Below are 19,998 nucleotides of genomic sequence, written 5' to 3'. Positions count from 1 at the left end.
TATCTTCCATGCATCAGAAATGAATATGAGGATGCTAACTTTGAAATGGGCTTCCTGATTCCAGTGAGGTTCATGGGATTGGATTCTGGGGTGGCAGAAGCCACGTAGTAGCACTCACTCTTAGTGGCACAGAAAGTATGGTTACTATAACAATCAGCAGGTTCAGCTCATTAATCAATTATCTGGCCCTTCTCCAAAGGGGCTTATGCAATGGCCAATGTACACATTTGGAGATAACTGGACACTGGCTTTTGGGTCATACCAATTCTTAGAGATGAAAAAAGACATTGTGGTTCATAGATGAGAGTGGGGACTTGTGGAGGTCAGTGATAAATGGAATTGTGGCTTATGTCCCACTCACACCGGGTCCATGAGTTTATTCTGTGGCTAAATCCTGAACTCCTAAGAAACAGTCAGAATACTTAGCAACTGGCAGAATCAACACACGAGAACAGTTACAGCAGTGTCAGTGGAAGCACCTGAAGCTCCTCCTCCCAGTGAAAATATAAGCTCAAAGCAATATCACCTCCCTGAGGGAATCACGCAGGTTGGTGCCAATATTAAATACTTGACAGGTGCAGAAGTAGTGATTCTTTTGTTTTTTTAAAGAGACTTATTCTTTTGTAAACATTTTTAAAATTTTTGCCTGCTTTGGGTCTTCATTGCTGCACGTGGGCTTTCTCTACTTGCAGCAAACAGGGGCTACTCTTCATTGCAGTGCTCGGGCTTCTCATTGCAGTGGCTTCTCTTGTTGTGGAGCATGGGCTCTAGGTGAGTGGGCTTCAGTAGTTGGGGCATGTGGGCTCAGTAGTTGTGGCGCACGGGCTTAGTTGCTCTGCGGCATGTGGGATCTTCCCGGACCAGGGCTCGAACACATGTCCCCCGCACTGGCCGATGGATTCTTAACCAGTGCACCACCAGGGAAGTCCCAGAAGTAGTGATTCTTATTAGAGCCTTTTGACTCACCTGTTTGGCCTCTACCTAAGGTAGGTAAACTTGGGTTGCATGCATAGAACTGGGAATCAGAAAAGCATCGAATTTCTCAGCAGAAGTGTAAGAAAGTAGGTGAGCAATGCTGGTCGGCAGAATAATGTCCTCCCAAGGACGTCCATCTCCTAATCCCAGAACCTGTGAACATATTCAGGCAAAGAGAATGAAGGTTGCAGATGGAATTGGGGTTGCTAATCAGCTGACTTTAAAATGGGACAGTATCCTGTGTTACTCAGGTGGACCCAGTGTAATCACAAGGGTCCTGAAAGTGGAGGGGAGGCACAGAAGAAGAGATGGAGAAACGAAGCTAAAGAAGGTCAGAGAGATGCCATGTTGCTGCCTTTGAAGCTGGAGGAAAGGGGCCATGAGCCAAGGAATATGGGTGGCCTCTGGAAGCTGGAAAAGGTAAGGAAACGGATCAGACCCAGAGCCTACAGAAAGGAATGCAGCCATGCTGACGCCTTTATTTCGGCCCCATGAGACCTGTGTCAGGCTTCTGACTTGCCTACAGAAGCGTAAGATAAAACGTTTGTGCTGGTTAACCCACTAAGGCGGTCATAATTTGTCATGGCAGCAACAGAAAACTAATAAAAATGCCTTCAAAATTCCGAGAGAAAGTGATTTTCAATCTATTACCCTATATTCACTCAGATGCAGTTCTAGTTACATGTGAATTAAAAAACATCTCGGGACATACAAAGGTCTCAAAAGAAAATTTTCTTTTCTTGGGCAATGGCTGGAAGATGTGCTCTTCCAAAGTAAGGAGTAAACAAAGAAAGAGGATGAAATGGATCTAGGAAACTGGAAGATCTAACCACTAGGGAGAGGAGAAGGGGAGTCCTGGGAAAGCAGGTCCTCTGCTGCCATAGAGATAAGTAAACATAGAGATCAGCTAGCCAAGGAGAAGCAGCTCAGATTGCCCAGGAGGCGTGGGAGAGGGGTACTGGCAGACCAGGATGTGTGTGGTCACCTCACAAAGGGGTTTTAACTATTTTGAAAAATTGGGACAGAAGTAGTGATTGTGATATAGAAAACAAAAGCAAAGAAATAGAGGCAAGTTTTAAATCCAAAAAAAAGATTGTTTTTAAAAAAGGAATATAATTGTCATATCTTACTTGTCTCAGCTGTGAACTCTATTTGCATATTCTAGTAATACAAATATAGATGTAACTAGATTGGAAGGATGCAGGGAAGAAAAGTGAAGGCTTGGACCTCTAGGTTCCATTTCTCTTGGCTTACTGCTTGTTTGTGTATAGACTGCAGAGGCACAGAATTGGATGAACTATAATCCTTGGCTTATGGCACACTCTTAATGTTGGTCCATCTGCTTTTAGCTATTTGGTTACTTATGTGATTCATGATTTTTTAATCAGGTAGTAAGAACCCACTGCCCAAAACAAAAGCTAGAACCTTGACAATTATTTACAGCCAAGTGGCTCTGTAACAGGGAAAAGCCAAATCAGACTACATGTTGGATCTGTTTCTTTTGCTTTAACCTTTGCTTCCCGTTGCTTTTGTTCACTAAAAGGATGCTGTCTATACACAATGGCCTGCCTCAGGGAACGCTGCCCCTCTGCCTGAATGTCAAACCAAAGGGCCTTTGTTCAGGGAAACATCCGACCCTGTTCCACCTGTGGATGGCTGCAAGAAAGAAATTAACACATCCCCTCCCCGAGGCTGGCCATTCCAGGGGATATTTGCAAAAAGTATGGTCTTTTTACTTTACTTCCTCATCTCCTCCCCCTCTCCGTGCTATAAAAGAAGCTGGCATCCAAATCCTGATAAAATGGTTATTTTGAGACTTTAGTCCCGCCATCTTCTCGGTTTGCCAGCTTTCCAGATAAAGTCGTATTCCTTGCCTCAGCACCTTGTCTCCAGATTCATTGGTCTGTCGTGCAGCGAGCAGAGCGAGCTTGGATGCGGTAACAGTTCCCATTGCCCTACGTGCCAACCCCTACCCCTTCTCCACCTGAGGTCATCAACATCCTGACCCTGTGTTCATGATTCCTTTGCCTTCCTCATATTGACGCTGAGCAACTTAAATTCATGATCAGTCTGAGGACAGGGTCCCTGCTAGGTTAAAAACAGGAGGCAAGGAGGGGCTGTTAACATCAAGCACTTTGTCACCATGAAGCAGCTTGTTCTCAGCAAGAGAGGCTCTAAAACCTGAACCCCAGGGCTTTCTCACATTAAATATCACTGGTCATTCTTTTCCCCAAATGCCTCCAGCATTGCATGTATTGTATTTGTTCTTTCCCTAACTACGCCTTGAAAGGAGAGAGAATGGCAGGGGCGAGGCACCGGGGTGAGGGTGTGGGGAGGGTACACAGAGATGCCAAAGCAAGATGCTGACGACCTGATCCCACAGCACTGGGAGCATCTTCTACCGTCTTTGGGCAACACTCTAGGACAAGCATGTTTCCCCAGTGGATGCTACAAGACCGCCAGGCTTTCCTGGCCCCAGGCACTCTGGCATAGCTTCCATCACCCTAGGGGCCCTGGAGGCACATCCCGACCAGCTTGGAGCAGTGAGGGTTTAGCCAAGTTCTGCCTGTGCTGTCTGGGGACCCTGAGGCCCTGGCCAGCTGTGAGACAGCTGTTAACCTTGGCAACCTGACATAGTTGGTCAAGCAGGGCACTGGCCACTCAGGCATCACTAAACAGTTTGTTGGCAAGACGCTTCTAGCCAGAGGTGAGCCCACAAGGCAGCATGAGATTCTATTTGTTCTAGAAGCATGGATTCACTGACCATGGAGCTGCAAGGGGCCCTGGAACCCATGTAGTCAAGCATTTCCCTAAGCATGTAACTCAAGCGCTGGTTTGGGGACAGTTAACAGGTTTTACCCCCAAAAGTGCCCCATAATCAAGGAAATTCATAGAACATCAGATTAAAAACAAATTAAGTTTCTTTCCTACAAGGCTTCTCAGAACCTAATCTCAAGACTAGGCTTTGGGATCTTTACCTGAGCCTCAGTTTCTTCATCTGCAGTGTAGAAATAATAATGCTCACCTTGGAGAAATACTGAGGGAGAATGAGCTCACGGACTCAGACATTTAGCGCAGTGTCTCACATAGGAGGTGTCAGCAAATCCTAGTTCCCCTCTTTTCTCCATCGCCTTTCATTTTCTTTCATATGTTCCCCTAGGCACAGTAAATTCCCTACTGTGTAATTATTTAACATTAATTTCCTGGGATCTGGATGACATCAGGGTAATTATGTATGCAGTGGAGGTGTTACCGAATCAGGTCTGTCTGCTCACTACTCAAAAGTCAATATGAGGGCTTCCCTGGTGGCGCAGTGGTTGAGAGTCCGCCTGCCGATGCGGGGGACACAGGTTCGTGCCCTGGTCCAGGAAGATCCCACATGCCACGGAGCGGCTGGGCCCATGAGCCACGGCCACTGAGCCTGCGCGTCCGGAGCCTGTGCTCCGCAACGGGAGAGGCCACAGCAGTGAGAGGCCCGCGTACCGCAAAAAAAAAAAGTCAGTATGAGAGAGAGAGAGAGGGAGAGAAACAACTGTTGTAGAAAGGAAAGATGCTTTTAATCAGAATGCTGGCAATCTGGGGAGATGGTACACTCAGTGTCCCCCAAAACCACCTCCAAAGATTCTGCTTAGCCATGAAAGATTTAAAGGGAAACAGGGAAGTAACCTCAGTTAATCATTGGGATAGGGGGTCAGAGTCGTGGACATTCCCCACTGTGTGCAGGCTCACCAACTCCTCGAGACCTCCCTCTAGATGTTATCTTGTTCAGATTACTGAAGGGGAAGCTAGGGAAGAGATCTGGTCATCTGTTAATTACTTGTTCTTCATTTCTACTTCTTTGATCTACAAAAAGAACCAACACGTTAGGCAAGGTACAAAAGATGTGAAAGGTGTGCTTGGGCCAGAGATGAGTAGAGCATGCGCATGCCTGGTCTAAGAGTTAGTTACAATATAGCTTTACTAAAGTGACAAGAAAAGGGGCTTCCTGTTGAGGGCGGTTTCCTGCAAAGAGCCGCTTATAGAGGCTCCTACCCAGCTTAGCTGGTTGGACAAAGGGAGCCCAGGTCCAGGGGGGCAGAAACACTGTGGACAGGAACGTGGTACCCACCGCACCCCGCGCGTAGGAGCGGCACCTTCGCCTCCTCCTGAATCACCAAGGAACAGATGGAGTCCCGGCTTAAATCACTCAGCACAGATTCATTTCACAGATTTCACAAAAGAGGGGCCTCGGTAGCCAGCTCCATGGAAGAAGGCACTAACCAGAGGTTTTCAACTGGCTATTTACCTGCTCAGTGTTTGTGCTTGCTCAGCTGTAAAATGTAGAGGTGAGGGCCGAGGCTCTCCATGCTCTCTTCATCTAATCCTCGAGGATCCCCATTTTAAAGGTCATCAACTGTGGCCTAATCACAAGTCCAGGAAGCACAGGCCACACACCCACGATGTATTTTATTGAGACGGGAGCAATTTACAGTAAAGTCCTCATGACAGCACAGTGTAAAGATTCAAGTTTTACACATGTCACATTCACAAACACAAATCACTTCTGCTCTGAGGCACACAGGGAACGTGGGGTGTGGGGAGACAGGGAGCTGACAGGAGACCCAGACTTAATGAGCCATCAGTGGGGAGGGTCTTCCACCAGAGAAGAGCCTTCTCTGTGACTTGGCAGAATTTCTAGATGCCCTCAGAGAGGAAGGAACAAAGTGAAGCCTTCCCCGTGATTTCAGAGCAGGACAAATTTTCTGTAACCCTGTCGCCTGTTCTCTTTCTGGTAAGAATTTCCATGGCAGCATTAAGAGACAATACACACAGGCCTGGGAGCCACTTGGTCTGAAAAAAATCCACCTGGGGATCCCTATGGGCTTAAAAGGCTCTCTCTGTCCCATGAAAGTCACTTTTCTATCCACTGTTCAGAAGATTATTTTTGAAACTTTACGTCTTGAAAATTTTCAAACATCCTCGTAAATAGAGAGAATAGGATAATGAACCCCCATGGTTCCTTACAGAGAAGCAGATGATATGACCAAGTTCAGGTTCAATTAACAGCCAAGAGATCTAAGTGAACCTTGGACAAACCCCTTCTCCCTGAGCCTCAGTTTCCCTCTTAGCTCCATGACCATGCTTTGCTTTCAGGATCTCTCTGGTGCTAGAAAGAAACCTCAAACCAGTGTGAGAGAGGCAGTTGTTCAGGGCTGGTGAATGACGCTCTCTTCTGCCCGATGCGTCTCTCTTCTGGATGACACAATGAGTCACTCAGGGCCAGATGGAAGGTGATGAAAACACTCATTGTCTCTGGAATGAGATTTCTCTGGCAAATTGAGTCACTAAGGACCATCGCGATGCCATAGGGTTTGATAAGTGACATGTGAGAGAGTGATGTTGACAGTGAGTCGTCTTGTGAGAATTGGCGTGAAGAAGCCTTATTATTCAGATGACATGGAGGAGAAATGGCTTGACTAGACAGCTTGGGAGGATGAGGTGTCTAAGCATGGGTATTTCCAGCATGTTGGAAAGCCTGCTCCCTCATCTCCTGCAAAAGCAGGGCAGCATTTCACCACCTCTTGCTCTGTGTGCTTGCAGGAGAGGAGGAATTATGCCTCCTGGATGAGTTTTATACCCGGTTCATCACAATGGCCACCCTCCAAGGAGAGGTCCTTCAGCCAGGCCCTTGCCACCACTGGCTGCAGGATGAAGGCAGTCTGTCTGCTCTGGGACAGTGTTCCCCTTGGGCTCTTCTCACACCTCATCTTCGAACTCTTTTGGTGGACACTATTCCCGGGAGAGGGGTTCAGGAGTTCTCGGCTATGCCCAGTTTCTTGCTTACTTCTAAATGGAAAAGTGTAATTCAGCATGAAATGAAAATCATAAACACACACAAACACACACACACATACACGGAAAGAAGCTGCAAAGAAAGCCACAGTATTTTGACAGAACTTATCAGAAGTTGGTGGGAGAAGGGGGTGATTTTTATTTTCTTCTTTGTGCTTTTCTGAATGCTCCAAAGTTGCAATAATAGTTTTTCTTTGTTTTAAGGAAACTCAGTAATTCCTCTTTATTTTAAGGAACCCAGTCGGTCTTTTCTTGTCACGTGTTGGGCCGCCACAGAACTGGGACTCAGCCAGCTCCAGAGACTTCAGAAAGCGAGGCATACACACCTCCACGCCAGCTCTGGCTCGCTGACCTTTCACTGGCCGATGGACCTTTCTCAAGCACAGCTGTGCATCTGGGTCAGCCACTCCCCACGTCTGACTCAAGGGTCCTTCATGGGTGCTCAGTGGTGGGAGGGCTGTAAGGCAGTGGCCTGACAGGTGTAGGCAGTTGACTGACTCAGCCCCCATGGGGGCTGAAGCTGTCCTGGGTCCCCTGGCTCAGGGAACCAGCATGTCTCAGACAGGAATTCACAAACACGTGTCGAGCTGGGAGTTGTCTTTTCGTTTTCCCATCTAACGGGTCGAGGAGCCTGGGCAGAGCTGCCTAGGCACTCAAACGTCCTTGGGCTTCTTCAGGAGCTGCTTCCAGCATGTGAAGCGGTGGGAGGACAGGCTGTTTCCCAGGCTTTGTCCTCCCTCAGGCCCTTTCCCAGTCTCATCTGGAGACAGAGCCCCGCCCCCTGGCCCTTCCTGCCCTCCTCCCCTAGGTCACTGCCATGATAGGCTCCACGGACGACAGGTCTGTCTTCCCAGACTGGAGCTGGGAGGAGGGCGGGAGGCTGTTGGCTAGTGGAGCGCTGCGGCCGCTGCTTTTCTCCGTCCAGGCCACCCTGAAGGAGGGGACCGGGGAGGGCGGCCGCTCCTCCTGAGGCTTGGGCGACCTTTGGCACACGCGCAGTAATGCCTTCAGCTCGACCCTGAAGTTCTCGTTGAGCCAGCAGTAGATGAAGGGGTTGTAACAGGTGCTGCTCATGGCGATCCAGTGGAAGGCAAAGTAGAGGGCATTACTGGTGTGGATGACCTTGCTGGACAGGAGGAGGACATAGCAGTTGAGGGGGAACCAGCAGAGGGCAAAGAGGACCACCACCAGCATCAGCATCTTGATGGTTTTCTTCTTCTTGCGCCGCAGGGCCAGGTATTGCTCCGTGGTCACATCCCCAATGGTGTTGCACAACCACAGCTTCTTGGCCACACGGGCGTAGGCCACGGAGATGATGAGGAGGGGGAGAATGTAAAGCAGGATGAATGTGGCCAAGTCCAGGTACTTCCAGAAGAGGTCGGCTGGCTCAGGGAAGTCTGGCAGGCACAGGGAGCGGACAGTGTCCTCACTGGGGGCAGGGGAGAGAGAGACAGAGAGAGACAGAGAGGGAGAGGGATAGAGAAAGAGGGTGTGAAATTAGCGTGGAAAAGCCCCATCCCAGGAACCACTGGCCTCTCCCTCCACTGGGCTCCGTCTGTTACAGCACATGTGATGAGCAGCCTAATTATCTGATTACATTTTCAGCTCTCCCACTAGGCTGGGCATTCTATATAGGTAAGAAATACACCTAAATGTCCATCGACAAATGAATGGATAAAGAAGATGTGGTACATATATACAATGGAATATTACTTAGCCATAAAAAATGAAATAATGCCATTTGCAGCACGGATGGACCTAGAGATTATCATACTAAGTGAAGAAAGCCAGACAGAGAAAGACGAATGTCATATGATATTGCTTTACAGGTAGAATCTTTAAAAAAATGATACAAACGAACTTATATACAAAATAGAAATAGACCCACAGACATAGAAAACAAACTTATGGTTACCAAAGGGGAAAGGTCTGGGGGAGGGATAAACTGGGAGTTTGGGATAACATATACACACTACAATATATAAAATAGATAACCAACAGGAATCTGAAAAAGAATTTATACACACACACACACACATATATTTATATATATATAACTGAATCACTTCGCTGTACACCTGAAACTAACACAACATTGTAAATCAACTGTACTTCAATTTTTAAAAAAGAGAAATACACCTAGATCACTCTGTGTCCTCTTTACTTTGTATTATTCCTAGCCCAGAATAGACACCCAATAAATATTTGTTCAATAAATGAATGCAACACTGGTGTTCCTAGTCTTAGAATTAACTCATCCTGGGAGCCTGATGGATTCAGGAAATCTTGGAATTTCCCATTGTACTACCTACTCCCATTCCAGAGGGGATCCAAGGAATGGGGCAAAGAAATGGGTCTTGAGAATGTGAGTGGCAATGCCTGAACTCATACACCTTCAGCCACTCAGACAAAAAGTACTTATTTTCTATGGAATGTACCCAGTCCTCTTGAAATTTTTTAGGGACATCTGTCTATGTTGGAAAACCCAGAGCTGGTGGGTTAAGAATATGCAGATTATGATTTGCTGAATGAAGTGGCAGGGAGCTCCCTCAGCAGCTTCCTTCCACTTTGGGGAAGCGAAAACCCAGGGGTCATCTTGATTGAAGGCGCAGTTTCAATACACTCACACAATGGAAGTCACAAGACTATTACTTACATCCCAGAACGGGGGCGCTATGAGCCAGGAGAGGGGCAGTCCTCCCTCCCCGGTCACAGGTGAGCAGGAGAGAGAGAGAGAGCAGGGTAGCAAGCACCTGTTACTTATAAGGTGGTTGGGGCAGAGGTCACTAATTTTTCACAAGTGGTCATTTTAAAAGATGCCCTGATGGGCTTCCCTGGTGGCGCAGTGGTTGAGAATCCACCTGCCAATGCAGGGGACATGGGTTCGAGCCCTGGTCCGGGAAGATCCCACATGCCGCAGAGCAACTAAGCCCGAGCGCCACAACTACTGAGCCTGCGCTCTAGAGCCCGTGAGCCACAACTACCGAAGCCTGTGTGCCTAGAGCCCGTGCTCTGCAACAAGAGAAGCCACTGCAATGAGAAGCCCACACACCGCAACGAAGACCCAATGCAGCCAAATAAATAAATAAATAAAAATAATTTTTTAAAAAAATGCCCCGGGAAAAGCAAGGCAGGAACTTGTGGCAGGAATCCTAAGCTCGGGTCTTTATCTAAATGTCCAGACTCTGGGTGCGAGCAGAGTTTTCGTACTGTAAAATCTCTGAGCAGCAACTCAAAATTGCTACTTTTTTTCCCATCATACCATGTAGCTTGTTGATCTTGTTATAGGTGCAGCGGGCCATCACTAGTGAAAGAAAGAAAACTCTCTTCACTTTTATTAGCAGAAGAAAGAAATAGCCTTCCATATATGAAGGCAGTTGGGGAGTCTGAATGCTGGGAAGGGGTGGGTATGTGATTCATTCGATAGCCTAGAATTCGGGGACAGAGACTTTATAAATTAGTTGAAATTGGCCTTCAGAGCTTGTTCTCTGGACCCCGCTTATGTCACAGGAGTGCATGTAAATGTATGTCTCAGGTGAGGCAGCGCATGGCAAGACCTGCCAGCCGTGCACCCCCTAGATCCCCTTTACTGGTCTGGAGCACCAGGCCCCCAGCTCCGGCCCACCCGACAACACACAGCTGTCAGCCGTGACCTTCTAGGGGCCTAGGACTACCCTAAGGCCACTGAAGATACTTTCCACAGATCCATTACGAGCCGGAAGTGGCCACGTATCTCCATTTCCCCCAGGAAGGCCTGGAATACAAAAGCCCAGCTCTCCCTTGGCTCAAAGCAGGCAAACTGTGTGTTACCAGTCTGCTCCAGAGCTCCCCCTGCAAACCACACCCTCCCGTGGTCTCTCCCCATTTGCTGTCCAGCTTCTCCACTGCCTTACCCATTACCCCGGGAGCACTTTCTTAAAAATCCCAGGCACATGTACCTTCCTTTATCTCAGGATCTGTTTCTATGGAACTTCAGCTGAAACAACAATGAACTGATGAAGATCACTCGAATCTCATTCATTCATTCAGTAACCACGTACAGAGAGCTCGTGATGGGAAGACAGTAATATAGATGCTAGGGACACCAAGATGGCAAAATCAGAAACGGGGCCAGCTCCCCCCAACCTCACAGTCTAACAGGGGAGATCACCTTTAACTGACTAGCAGCACACACGGGTGTTTAAATTTCAAGACACTGAGTGTTTTCCATTCTGTGAGAGCACAGGACAAAGCACATGATAGATGGGAGGTAGTGGGGAGGGGGGTAGAGCATCCTGCCTGAGACACTTAGAGATAAACATGCTTGTTTGTAGGTTGTGGGAGAGAATTTAAACATCACCGTTCTAAACAGGGCCTGGGTGATTCTGAATCTCAGTCTGGGTTAGTACCTGTCCCCAGTGGCAGAAGCTGATTGCTGTTGCCTTGACCTTACAGACAAAGGGACAGAGACTAAAGAGGAAGCTAAAAGTGTTGCAAAGAAAAGATGAAGAAAAGCAGAAAAAGTGCAGAGGATACGCACAGGCCTGGAAGCAACAGAATGGGAAGGAGACAGAGAGAACAGCTCAGCGCAGCAGGTACTGGTAACTCTGAGATTCAGAGGGGGCTCCGATTTCCCTCTGTCAAGGTTCTCCGGATCCCCAGGCTGCTCCCCACTAGTTTATCTCACCTGTACTTGAAGGTAAATAATTTCTGGCAGATAGCGTGTGGAAGTGAAAAGAATGTTGCCATGGTCCAGATGACTGCGATGTAGGTGACACCTTTTGTGATTGAGATCCGGGGTTTTAACGGATGCATGATGACCTGGAAGACAAGCAAACCGGGCATCACTGGCTGAAGACAGTTTGAAGCAACTAAGAAATACAGACGATGCAGCTCACTTGTCACAATGAGGCAGGTAGGTCCTACTTAGAGTCAAGCACCCCTTAACTCATTATCGAGCCCCTGAGCTGCACCACCACACCGTCCAGCCCACGGGGGTACAGAGAGGGTGTCATCTGGACTCAGAGACTCCAGGCAGTTCAAATGCCCCTTGCAGGACTTCCCTGGTGATGCAGTGGTTAAGAATCCACCTGCCAGGGGTTTCCCTGGTGGTGCAGTGGTTGAGAGTCTGCCTGCCGATGCAGGGGACACGGGTTCGTGCCCCGGTCCAGGAAGATCCCACATGCCACGGAGCAACAAAGCCCGTGCGCCACAACTACTGAGCCTGTGTGCTGCAACTACTGAAGCCCACACAACTAGAGCCCGTGCTCCACAACGAAGAAAAGACCCCGCTCGCCGCAACTAGAGAAAGCCTGCGCACAGCAAGGAAGACCCAACACAGCCAAAAATAAATTAATTAATTAATTTTAAAAAAATGCCTCTTGCAGGTCATGCGTGGCAGAAGCCGGGTGCAGTGAGAGGGTGGGGGAGTGGTGAAGGGGGAGGTCTGTTCCCACGACACCCACAGCAAGGCTGGCACAGGAGCAGCCGTGGCACCTCAGGATCTCATCTCGTCTGCCCACGATTCCAGATCCTTTAAGTTACAAAGGGCTCCGAGGGGTCTGAGGGCGACACACATCGGGAGGAGACTCTCACCACTCATCATGGGAAGCTGCATTGCCCTTTATTTGGGGGTTCACCACATTGTCTCTGAAAGCCATTTCTAAAATTGCAGTGGGGCCCAGCTTTACCAAGCCCCAAATTAAACCATTGTTAGAGGCTTTGGGCTGAAAAGCATCTTGGAATTGATTGCTACTGTATGCCAATCAATTCTCCTAAAAGGTTTAAATAAAGACTTGGGAATTTAACAGCATCCTCATTTTAAGATTAGAATCATTATTCCTTTTTTTATTGAAGTATAGTTGATGTATAATGTATAAATTGCAGGTGTACAATATAGTGATTCACAATTTTTAAAGGTTATACTCCATTTATAGTTATTATAAAATATTGGCTATATTCCCCATGTTGGACAACATATCCTTGTAGCTTATTTTATAATAAGCTATAGCTTGTACCTCTTAATCTCCTACCCCTATATTGCCCCTCTCCCATTCCCTTCCTACTGGTAACCACTAGTTTGTTCTCCATATCTGTGGGTCTCCTTCTTTTTTGTTATATTCACTAGTTTGTTGTATTTTTTTAGATTCCACATATAAGTGGTAGCACACAGTATCTGTCTTTCTCCGGCTGATTTATTTCACTTAGTATAATGCCTTCCAAATCCATCCATGGCAAAATTTCATTCTTTTTTATGGCTGAGTAGTATTCCATTATACATATATACCACATTTCCTTTATCTATTCATCTGTTGATGAACACTTAGGTTGCAAGTTTAGAATCATTATTTCTTGAAAAAGCCATTTGGGGATAGTGAGTCGGGTCAGAAAGAGAGGTCATAAAGAGCTGCCATTGTCTCAGGATGCCATCCCAGGACACACTGGACATTCTGCTGTGTCCTCCCAAAGTCTCCTTCCAATTTTTTAAGGTTTTATGGGAGGAATGGACTAGGCTTTAGAAGCTGCCCAGCACATCTCCATTCTGGACTTTGCCATCCTTGCCCCTCACACGCCATCGTGGTTCAGGTTGATAAAGGGAGTGGAAGCCTCAGTCAGAGGCCCTGGACACTTGAAGAACCTGTAGACTCTGCGACAGGATCCCATTTGTGGGTATATGTCACAGCAGTGTGGCCAATGTGGGCAAGACTTGGCCCCTGCTCCTCAGAACTGCCTTTGGCCCAAGGGTCAACCCTCAGTTAGCTGTGTTAAATGCGGTGGGTATAGTCCAAGTAAAGGTGATCCAGAGTCCCTCTTGTTGAATTAGGGGAGAAGGTTAAGAAAAGGCAGGAAATATATGTACGCAACCTTTTCACACTTTGCACCAAAACGTCTGTAACATAAATGCCAAAATGACGGCATTTCAAGGTTAAAGAGATCTCAAAGTTTGCCAAGTCCAATTCCCCATTAGATGCATGAATGTCCTCTAAAACATTCCTATCAAGTGCTCATCCAAGCCTTGCTTAAATATGGCTGGTGACATGAAACTCACCTCCCCAGGTAGCTTTGTCCACCTTCAGACACTTCTATTAGAAAACTCTTCCTCATATTGAGCTGCATCTTTGAATCTGTATCTTAGAAGCTTCCTATCCCTTGGTCGTTGTTGTACCTCTTGGAGCTGCTTAGAATAAATTCTCTCTTTGTCCTGGTGGCCCTTACGATACCAGCCTTATAGGTGCCCCTGCATCTTCTCAGAGCAGACTAGTGATCTTCTAGAGATCCGAGCATGAACCTGGAGCCAGACAGACCTCAGTCCTATTCCTACCTTCATCAATCATCAGTCATGTGATCTTGGGCAAGCTATGCATGCCCTTTCCTGAGCCTGCACACCTTGACTCAGCAGAGACCCAGTGTACAACAATGGTTCATTGAGTCAGCATGAGCGAGGCGCCTGTGTGGAGTCGCCCTCCTCCAGGATGGGCACCCTCAGGTCCTTTCCAGGTCCCTTCACCATATCGACCCATGTGAATCCGATGGAGCAGGACAGTGAGCTGGGCCTCCCTACCCCACCCGACACCTGCGCCTGCCACCTGCCTGCCCCCCTCCAGCTTGTTTACCTCTTCAACAACCTGGGTCCAGAAATATCCATCTCATCTCCCAGCCAGGAGCCTTGCCTCAGACCTGCATTTGCCACTCTCTTTTCATCTGTGATTTTCCAGATCTGCTTTTCAACACCCCCCCCCCCCAAAACAAACTCATTCATTTCTGACACACAAAATGCCAGCAGTGAGTCTTCACTGGAGCAAACAAACATGGAATAATGTTTTGCAGCCCTTAGCACCAAGGGGCTATATGCCTAATTTAATGCTCATAGTGGTCAATAAGGAGACAAATATGCTCATTGAAAAATGGGCTAAAACACTGCCTTCAGCCACCTGGAAAGCAAAGCCGGGGAGGAAAGGACAGGGCATTGGGGGGTGGGTGCCCTCACCTGATGGCGGTCCACGGCGATGGCTGTCAGCGTCAGGGCTGAGACGTGCAGGGAACAGTACTGGGCGAAGCGGCTGACGTGGCACATGCCTCTCCCGAACACCCACGTGCTGTTCACAAAGCGGACCTAGAGACGAGCCCACAAACATCAGGAGACAGACAGGCCTTGACACGGACACTCGCTCCCTGTGGTCTCTGAGGAGCATCCCACAGGAGCCTTCTCCCCTCCTCCTTCTTCCTCTGTGCTGCTGGACTGTGAGTCACGTGTGCTTTTCTCCAGCATGACTCATTCTCTATCATTCAGTTCAACAAACCCTGACCCTGCTGTTATGGCTGGGCCCTGTTCAGTGCCAGGACAGCGTGGGAAGGACATGGGCTCTGGAGTTAGATTTCCCACCTCTAATCTTTTCTAGCTGTGTGACCTTTGGCAAGGTAGGTAACCTCTCTGAACCTCAGTTTACTCATTTACACACACAAAAAAGGCTTAAAAATCTCTACCTTGTATCTTATTGTAGGGATCAACTTTTTTTAAAAAATGGCTACAGGGACTTCCCTGGTGGCACAGTGGTCAAGAATCCGCCTGCCAATGCAGGGGACATGGGTTTGAACCCTGGTCCAGGAAGTTCCCACATGCCGCGGAGCAACTAAGCCTGTGCGCCACAACTACTGAGCCTGCACTCTAGAGCCGGTGCTGTGCAACAAAGAGAAGCCACCGCAATGAGAAGCCTGTGCACAGCAACAAAGAGTAGCCCCCGCTCGCTGCAACTAGAGAAAGCCCGTGCACAGCAACGAAGACCCAACGCAGCCAAAACAACAACAAAAAAAACTACTTAATAAAAAATAAGTAAGTGAATAAAAAATTTAAAAATAAAATAACTTTAAAAATGTTACAAAGTGTGGAACACATCTGGCAGATTGCTAGAAAGATATGATTAGAAATAAATAGCAGCCATTTTTATGGTAATAGTAAAATTCATTTTTGGCTCATATGAGTTCAGACTCATGGAGGAGACACACTGAAGAGTCACAACACAGCACGTGGGCTGTGCTCTGGAACCCTAGCTAAGCAGGCCTGCAACACGTCATCTGGGAAGGAGTCCCAGGGGCCTGCAGAGGTGGGAGCAGGGACCAGGCTCTGGGCAGGGAGAGAAGACAAGCTCCCAGGGCATGTGGGGTCCAGGGAGCAGACTTAAGCCTCACCCCACATCCTCCATGGCTATTTGCTCACTCACTCAGCTCCTGAGCTCCTATGAGTAATGTCCCACGTCCAAGAGAGATCAGGCCTTGATTCTGATCAAGGAGCTTCCAATGTGGGCAGAGGATGACTCAGGTATCTCAGATGAAAGACAGAAAGTAGTCAGTGCCCTACAGAAGGCCCAGACAAAGGGCCACCAGGTGGGGTGGGAGTGTGCTGAGGCAGAGAGAATGAGAGAAGACACCAAAAGAAATAGAGCAGGTCAGCTTGAGAGGAAGCATATTGCCTAGTGATTTACAGCAGAGTATTTGCTAGTGATAGCTGCCACCTTGGGCAAGGCACTTAGGTCCAATGAGCCTCATTTTCCTCATCTGTAAAATGGGGCTAATCCTTGTTCACATGATTGTTATGAAACTCAAACACACGTAAAGCAGATAACACAGGTAAAGCAGGTACGACAGTGCCTAGTACATAGCAAGTACTTAACACTATTAACTGCCATTATTATAACATATTAGACATTTGAGATGAACGTTAAAGAATAGGTAGGATTTGCCCATGGGGAGATAAGAACAAAGCGCTTGGCACTAGGTCAGAAATCCCAGGACCTGTTTGGGGAACAAGGGTTGGAACTGTTTGGCTGGAATGTGTGGATGAGAGTCATGAGGGACAAGTCTGGTCTGATCATGAACCTGGGACAGCAGACCATGGACACTACTCTCTCTGGAATAGGCAGGGCGGAGCAGCCCAGAAACATTACAGAGCAGGAAATCCTTAGCTACTCCTACTTCTCGCCTCCCGCAACCAATGAATCACCAAAGCCAACCAGCGCTACCTCGAAGGGTTTTCAAATCCATCCCCTCTTCTTCAGTCCCAAGGCCGTGGCTCGAGGGGAATCCCCCATCGTCTCTCATCTGGACCATGATAGCCTCCAGACAGCTTTCCTCGTCCTCTAGTCTGTCCCCCTGTAATTCAGCCTTCACGCTGCTGACAGCATTTTGTTAATCAAAAATCAGATGCCTGCTTAGAATCATCATGGCCTTCAAGAGACAGCCAGATGCCTTACGAGCACCCAGGCCCGCTCGCAGCCCTGCCCCAGCCTTTCCTTCTGGCCACCTCGGCTTCCCCCTGCCCTGCTGGCTCCTCCGCTGGCCTTCCTGCCTCCGCTGCTCCAGCTACAGTGAACCGCTCAGCGTTCCCTCAACACACCGTGAACTTGCACACCCTTGCCTTTGTTCGCCCGGGTCCCTCTGTCTGCAATGAACGTTCATCTAGGCCTGGGAAACGCCTACTTATCCTGGCCCCTTCGAAATGCCACGTGCCCTGAAAAGTCTCCTTTGAGCCTCTCGCGGGACTCTGGCAGGTCAAAGTAAACGATCGCCTTCTCCAGGCTCCACCACATTCTGTGTACGGCTCTGCCGTGGGAGTTGTGAATAACTGTTTGCTTTTCTCTCAATGACCAGAGCTGGATTTCATGCCGATGTAGAACGTAAAGTGGACAGAAAGGGAGACCAGGGAGGAAGGATATCGTCACCAACCAGCCCAAGGGCAGGACATCTTACCCCTTCAAGGAGCCTGGCTGAGGGCTTAGAAGACCCGCCCCTGGTTGCAAGAGCCTTGGAAGCTCTGACAGGAATTTGGATTGGGATGGTTGCATGGGTCAGGTTGAAGGCCAAGCTGCTTTGGATCAACCGGGAGCGGGGGCTGGGTTCTCAGGACCTTGACATCCCCTCTCTTGCAGGACATCCTCCGGGTAGGGGCTGTCAGTTCTCAGCTGCAGCCTGGCCTCCCTCCCCACCTGCCCTGTGTCTGCTGCAGATCCAGCCATGCATCCTGCTCTGGGCAGCAGCATAGGGCCATGCCCTGGGGCCTCCCAGTTCCCATCTTGGGTGGCCCAGTCCAACCCCAGCACTGCAGATTGTCAAGTCAGAAGCCAAGGGGGATCCAGGAGGAGCCAGAGATGCATTGTCCTGTGCTTTAAGGCAGCAGGGGTGGAGGGGGAGTGTATGTGTATGTGGGGGGGGGGTATCTGGAAGTCCCTTTGTCCTTGGCTAGTCCCCGGAACATCCTGAGTGACCAGGACTCTATTAAATGTAGGCAGGAAGGAGAGCAGGAGAAGTCTATGGTTTGGATTAGTGGTCCAAGGGTGCCCTGCCCCCTAGGTCCCAGTTGAGTGGCTTAGGGGACAGACCTCTGGCTGCACTTGAGTCAAGGGAAGTAATTCTCATTCTGGCTCTGCCAATTACCAGCCAAGTGACCTTGGACAAGGCATTGAACTTCTCTGTGCCTTAGTTTCCTTATCTGCAAAATGTGAGTGAAGTTCTCATAAGTGAGGACGAGAGAAAATGTAGTTTTTAAACATAAGGGTTGGAAGGACATTCACACAGGTGGATAGGCTTGTGGGAGTTCACCCTCTTCTTTTTGCTTGTCTGTTATTTCTGGTCAAGTGTGTGTGTGTCTGTGTGTGTGTAAGAAAGAGAAAGAGATAGGAACAGATATGGTTTGGTAATAACTCAAGTATCAACAAGATTATTCCAGAAATTGGAAAAATGTAACTCATGCTGCAGAAATACAAGGTGTAACAGTCATGATGATTACTTGGTCATAACCCTCCCAGTCTCAATCATCCATGAGCACCACAGTCCCAAGTCACGGAGGGAGAGAAGTGACACCACTAAGGCCCAGCAGTCAGGGCTCGGTGGAGGTTGTGGGAGCGAGAAGGGGGGCTCACCCACCACCCTTGTGCGAATGCCCCCAGGCTGCCCCAGCTCTGGGGCCCAAGCCCAACTAACCCTCATCTCTTCCACAACACAGTCTTCACACACAGACTTTGCTGTCAAACCACAGAAGGCAAATGCAATTTAAATAAGTGGTTTAGGAAAATTCACTCATGGTTCCATTAACAACTAGCAACTGTTTGATATTTCAGCTTGGTGCAAAGCAGCATCTCATGCTGGGACATCTCATGCTGGGACATTTAACCGCCTCCCGGTTGGGAGGCGGGGGGAGTTGACCTAACAATCTATGCTGGAATTTCAAGGGGCTTTGATTTACTGCACCATCATCAAGCAGGTTCATGCTCAGTGACATTAAACAGGAAATGGTCATTTGTTCACAGCTGGCTGCAGACACTCGAATCATTGACCCCAATGCCACGAGCTGCAGAAGCGCTGGCTTAGAAGATGATGAGAGAGAGACAAGAGACAGAGAAAGACAGAGTCGCAGAGAGGAAAAAAAGATGAAGACACCGAGAGATAGAGAAGAGAGACAGACCCCCGAGAGACAGACAGGCAGAAAGACAAACAGAATGACAGAGACAGACACACTAAGAGACAGACCAACAGAGGGGAGTGTTGAGAGATGAGAAATGAGAGATGAGAGGGCAAGAGAGAGGAGACTAAGAAAGATGAAGACAGGAAGACAGGCAGAAGAGGGGGACCGGCAGGGAAGTGAGGAGAGAAATCGGTGGAGAGAGGGAGAGGGACGCAGAGAGAGACAGAAACGGAAATAAGAGACATCGAGACAGCAAGAGAGAGGAGGACAGGGAGAGGAGAGAGCGGAGCGCCAGTCCAGCCCTCGCGGTCTCACCAAAGTGAAGGGGGTGTTGAGGAGCGTGATCATTATGTCGGCGACGGCCAGGTTGACGATGAAGAGGCTGGTGGCCGAGTGCATCCGCTGGTTCTTGAAGATGACATGACAGACCAGGACGTTGCCAAAGAGCGAGAAGATGATGATGAAGGAGTAAGCCATGATGAGCAGGGCTTTCACCGTGGGGTTCTGGGACTCGGCCCCGTAGCGCCTCCGGCCCACGAAGTTCTGCCAGTCGGAGAAGGTATAGTTGTTCCAGTAGAAGAAGTGCGAGGCGTTGGGCCCCACCAGGGACGCCTCCGGGCTCTGCTCGTCCGCGGCTCGCGCCACTGCGAGGAGGCAGAGCAGCACGCACCGAGGGATCATCTTTGCAGGAGCCTCCGCGCCCGGGACGGGGCGGGGCGGGGCGGGCGGGACGTCCCGCCAGGCCGCGCACGTGCGCT

The 19,998-nt window shown here is 48.8% G+C and overlaps 1 protein-coding gene across 2 annotated transcripts; it reads right to left on the bottom strand.

The window, feature by feature from the left end:
* Positions 1–7,611: 7,611 nt before the first annotated feature.
* On the bottom strand, positions 7,612–19,921 carry GPR83 (G protein-coupled receptor 83). 2 transcript variants are annotated; one of them, XM_060104915.1, is made up of 4 exons: positions 19,556–19,921; positions 14,774–14,899; positions 11,474–11,607; positions 7,612–8,236 (listed from the first exon to the last, which is right to left on the bottom strand). In XM_060104915.1, exons 1-4 carry the CDS (start codon positions 19,919–19,921, stop codon positions 7,612–7,614), a joined length of 1,251 nt encoding a protein of 416 aa, XP_059960898.1. The 2 variants fall into 2 exon arrangements, with proteins under 2 accessions (XP_059960898.1, XP_059960899.1); XM_060104916.1 differs by lacking the exon at positions 14,774–14,899.
* Between the last annotated feature and the right edge of the window lie 77 nt (positions 19,922–19,998).

This window comes from Mesoplodon densirostris, chromosome 7 (assembly GCF_025265405.1).
Source record: "Mesoplodon densirostris isolate mMesDen1 chromosome 7, mMesDen1 primary haplotype, whole genome shotgun sequence".
NCBI classification, from domain to species: Eukaryota; Metazoa; Chordata; class Mammalia; order Artiodactyla; family Ziphiidae; genus Mesoplodon; species Mesoplodon densirostris.
Note: the sequence above shows the minus strand (reverse complement) of the source record. Positions and strands in the feature narration are given on the sequence as shown.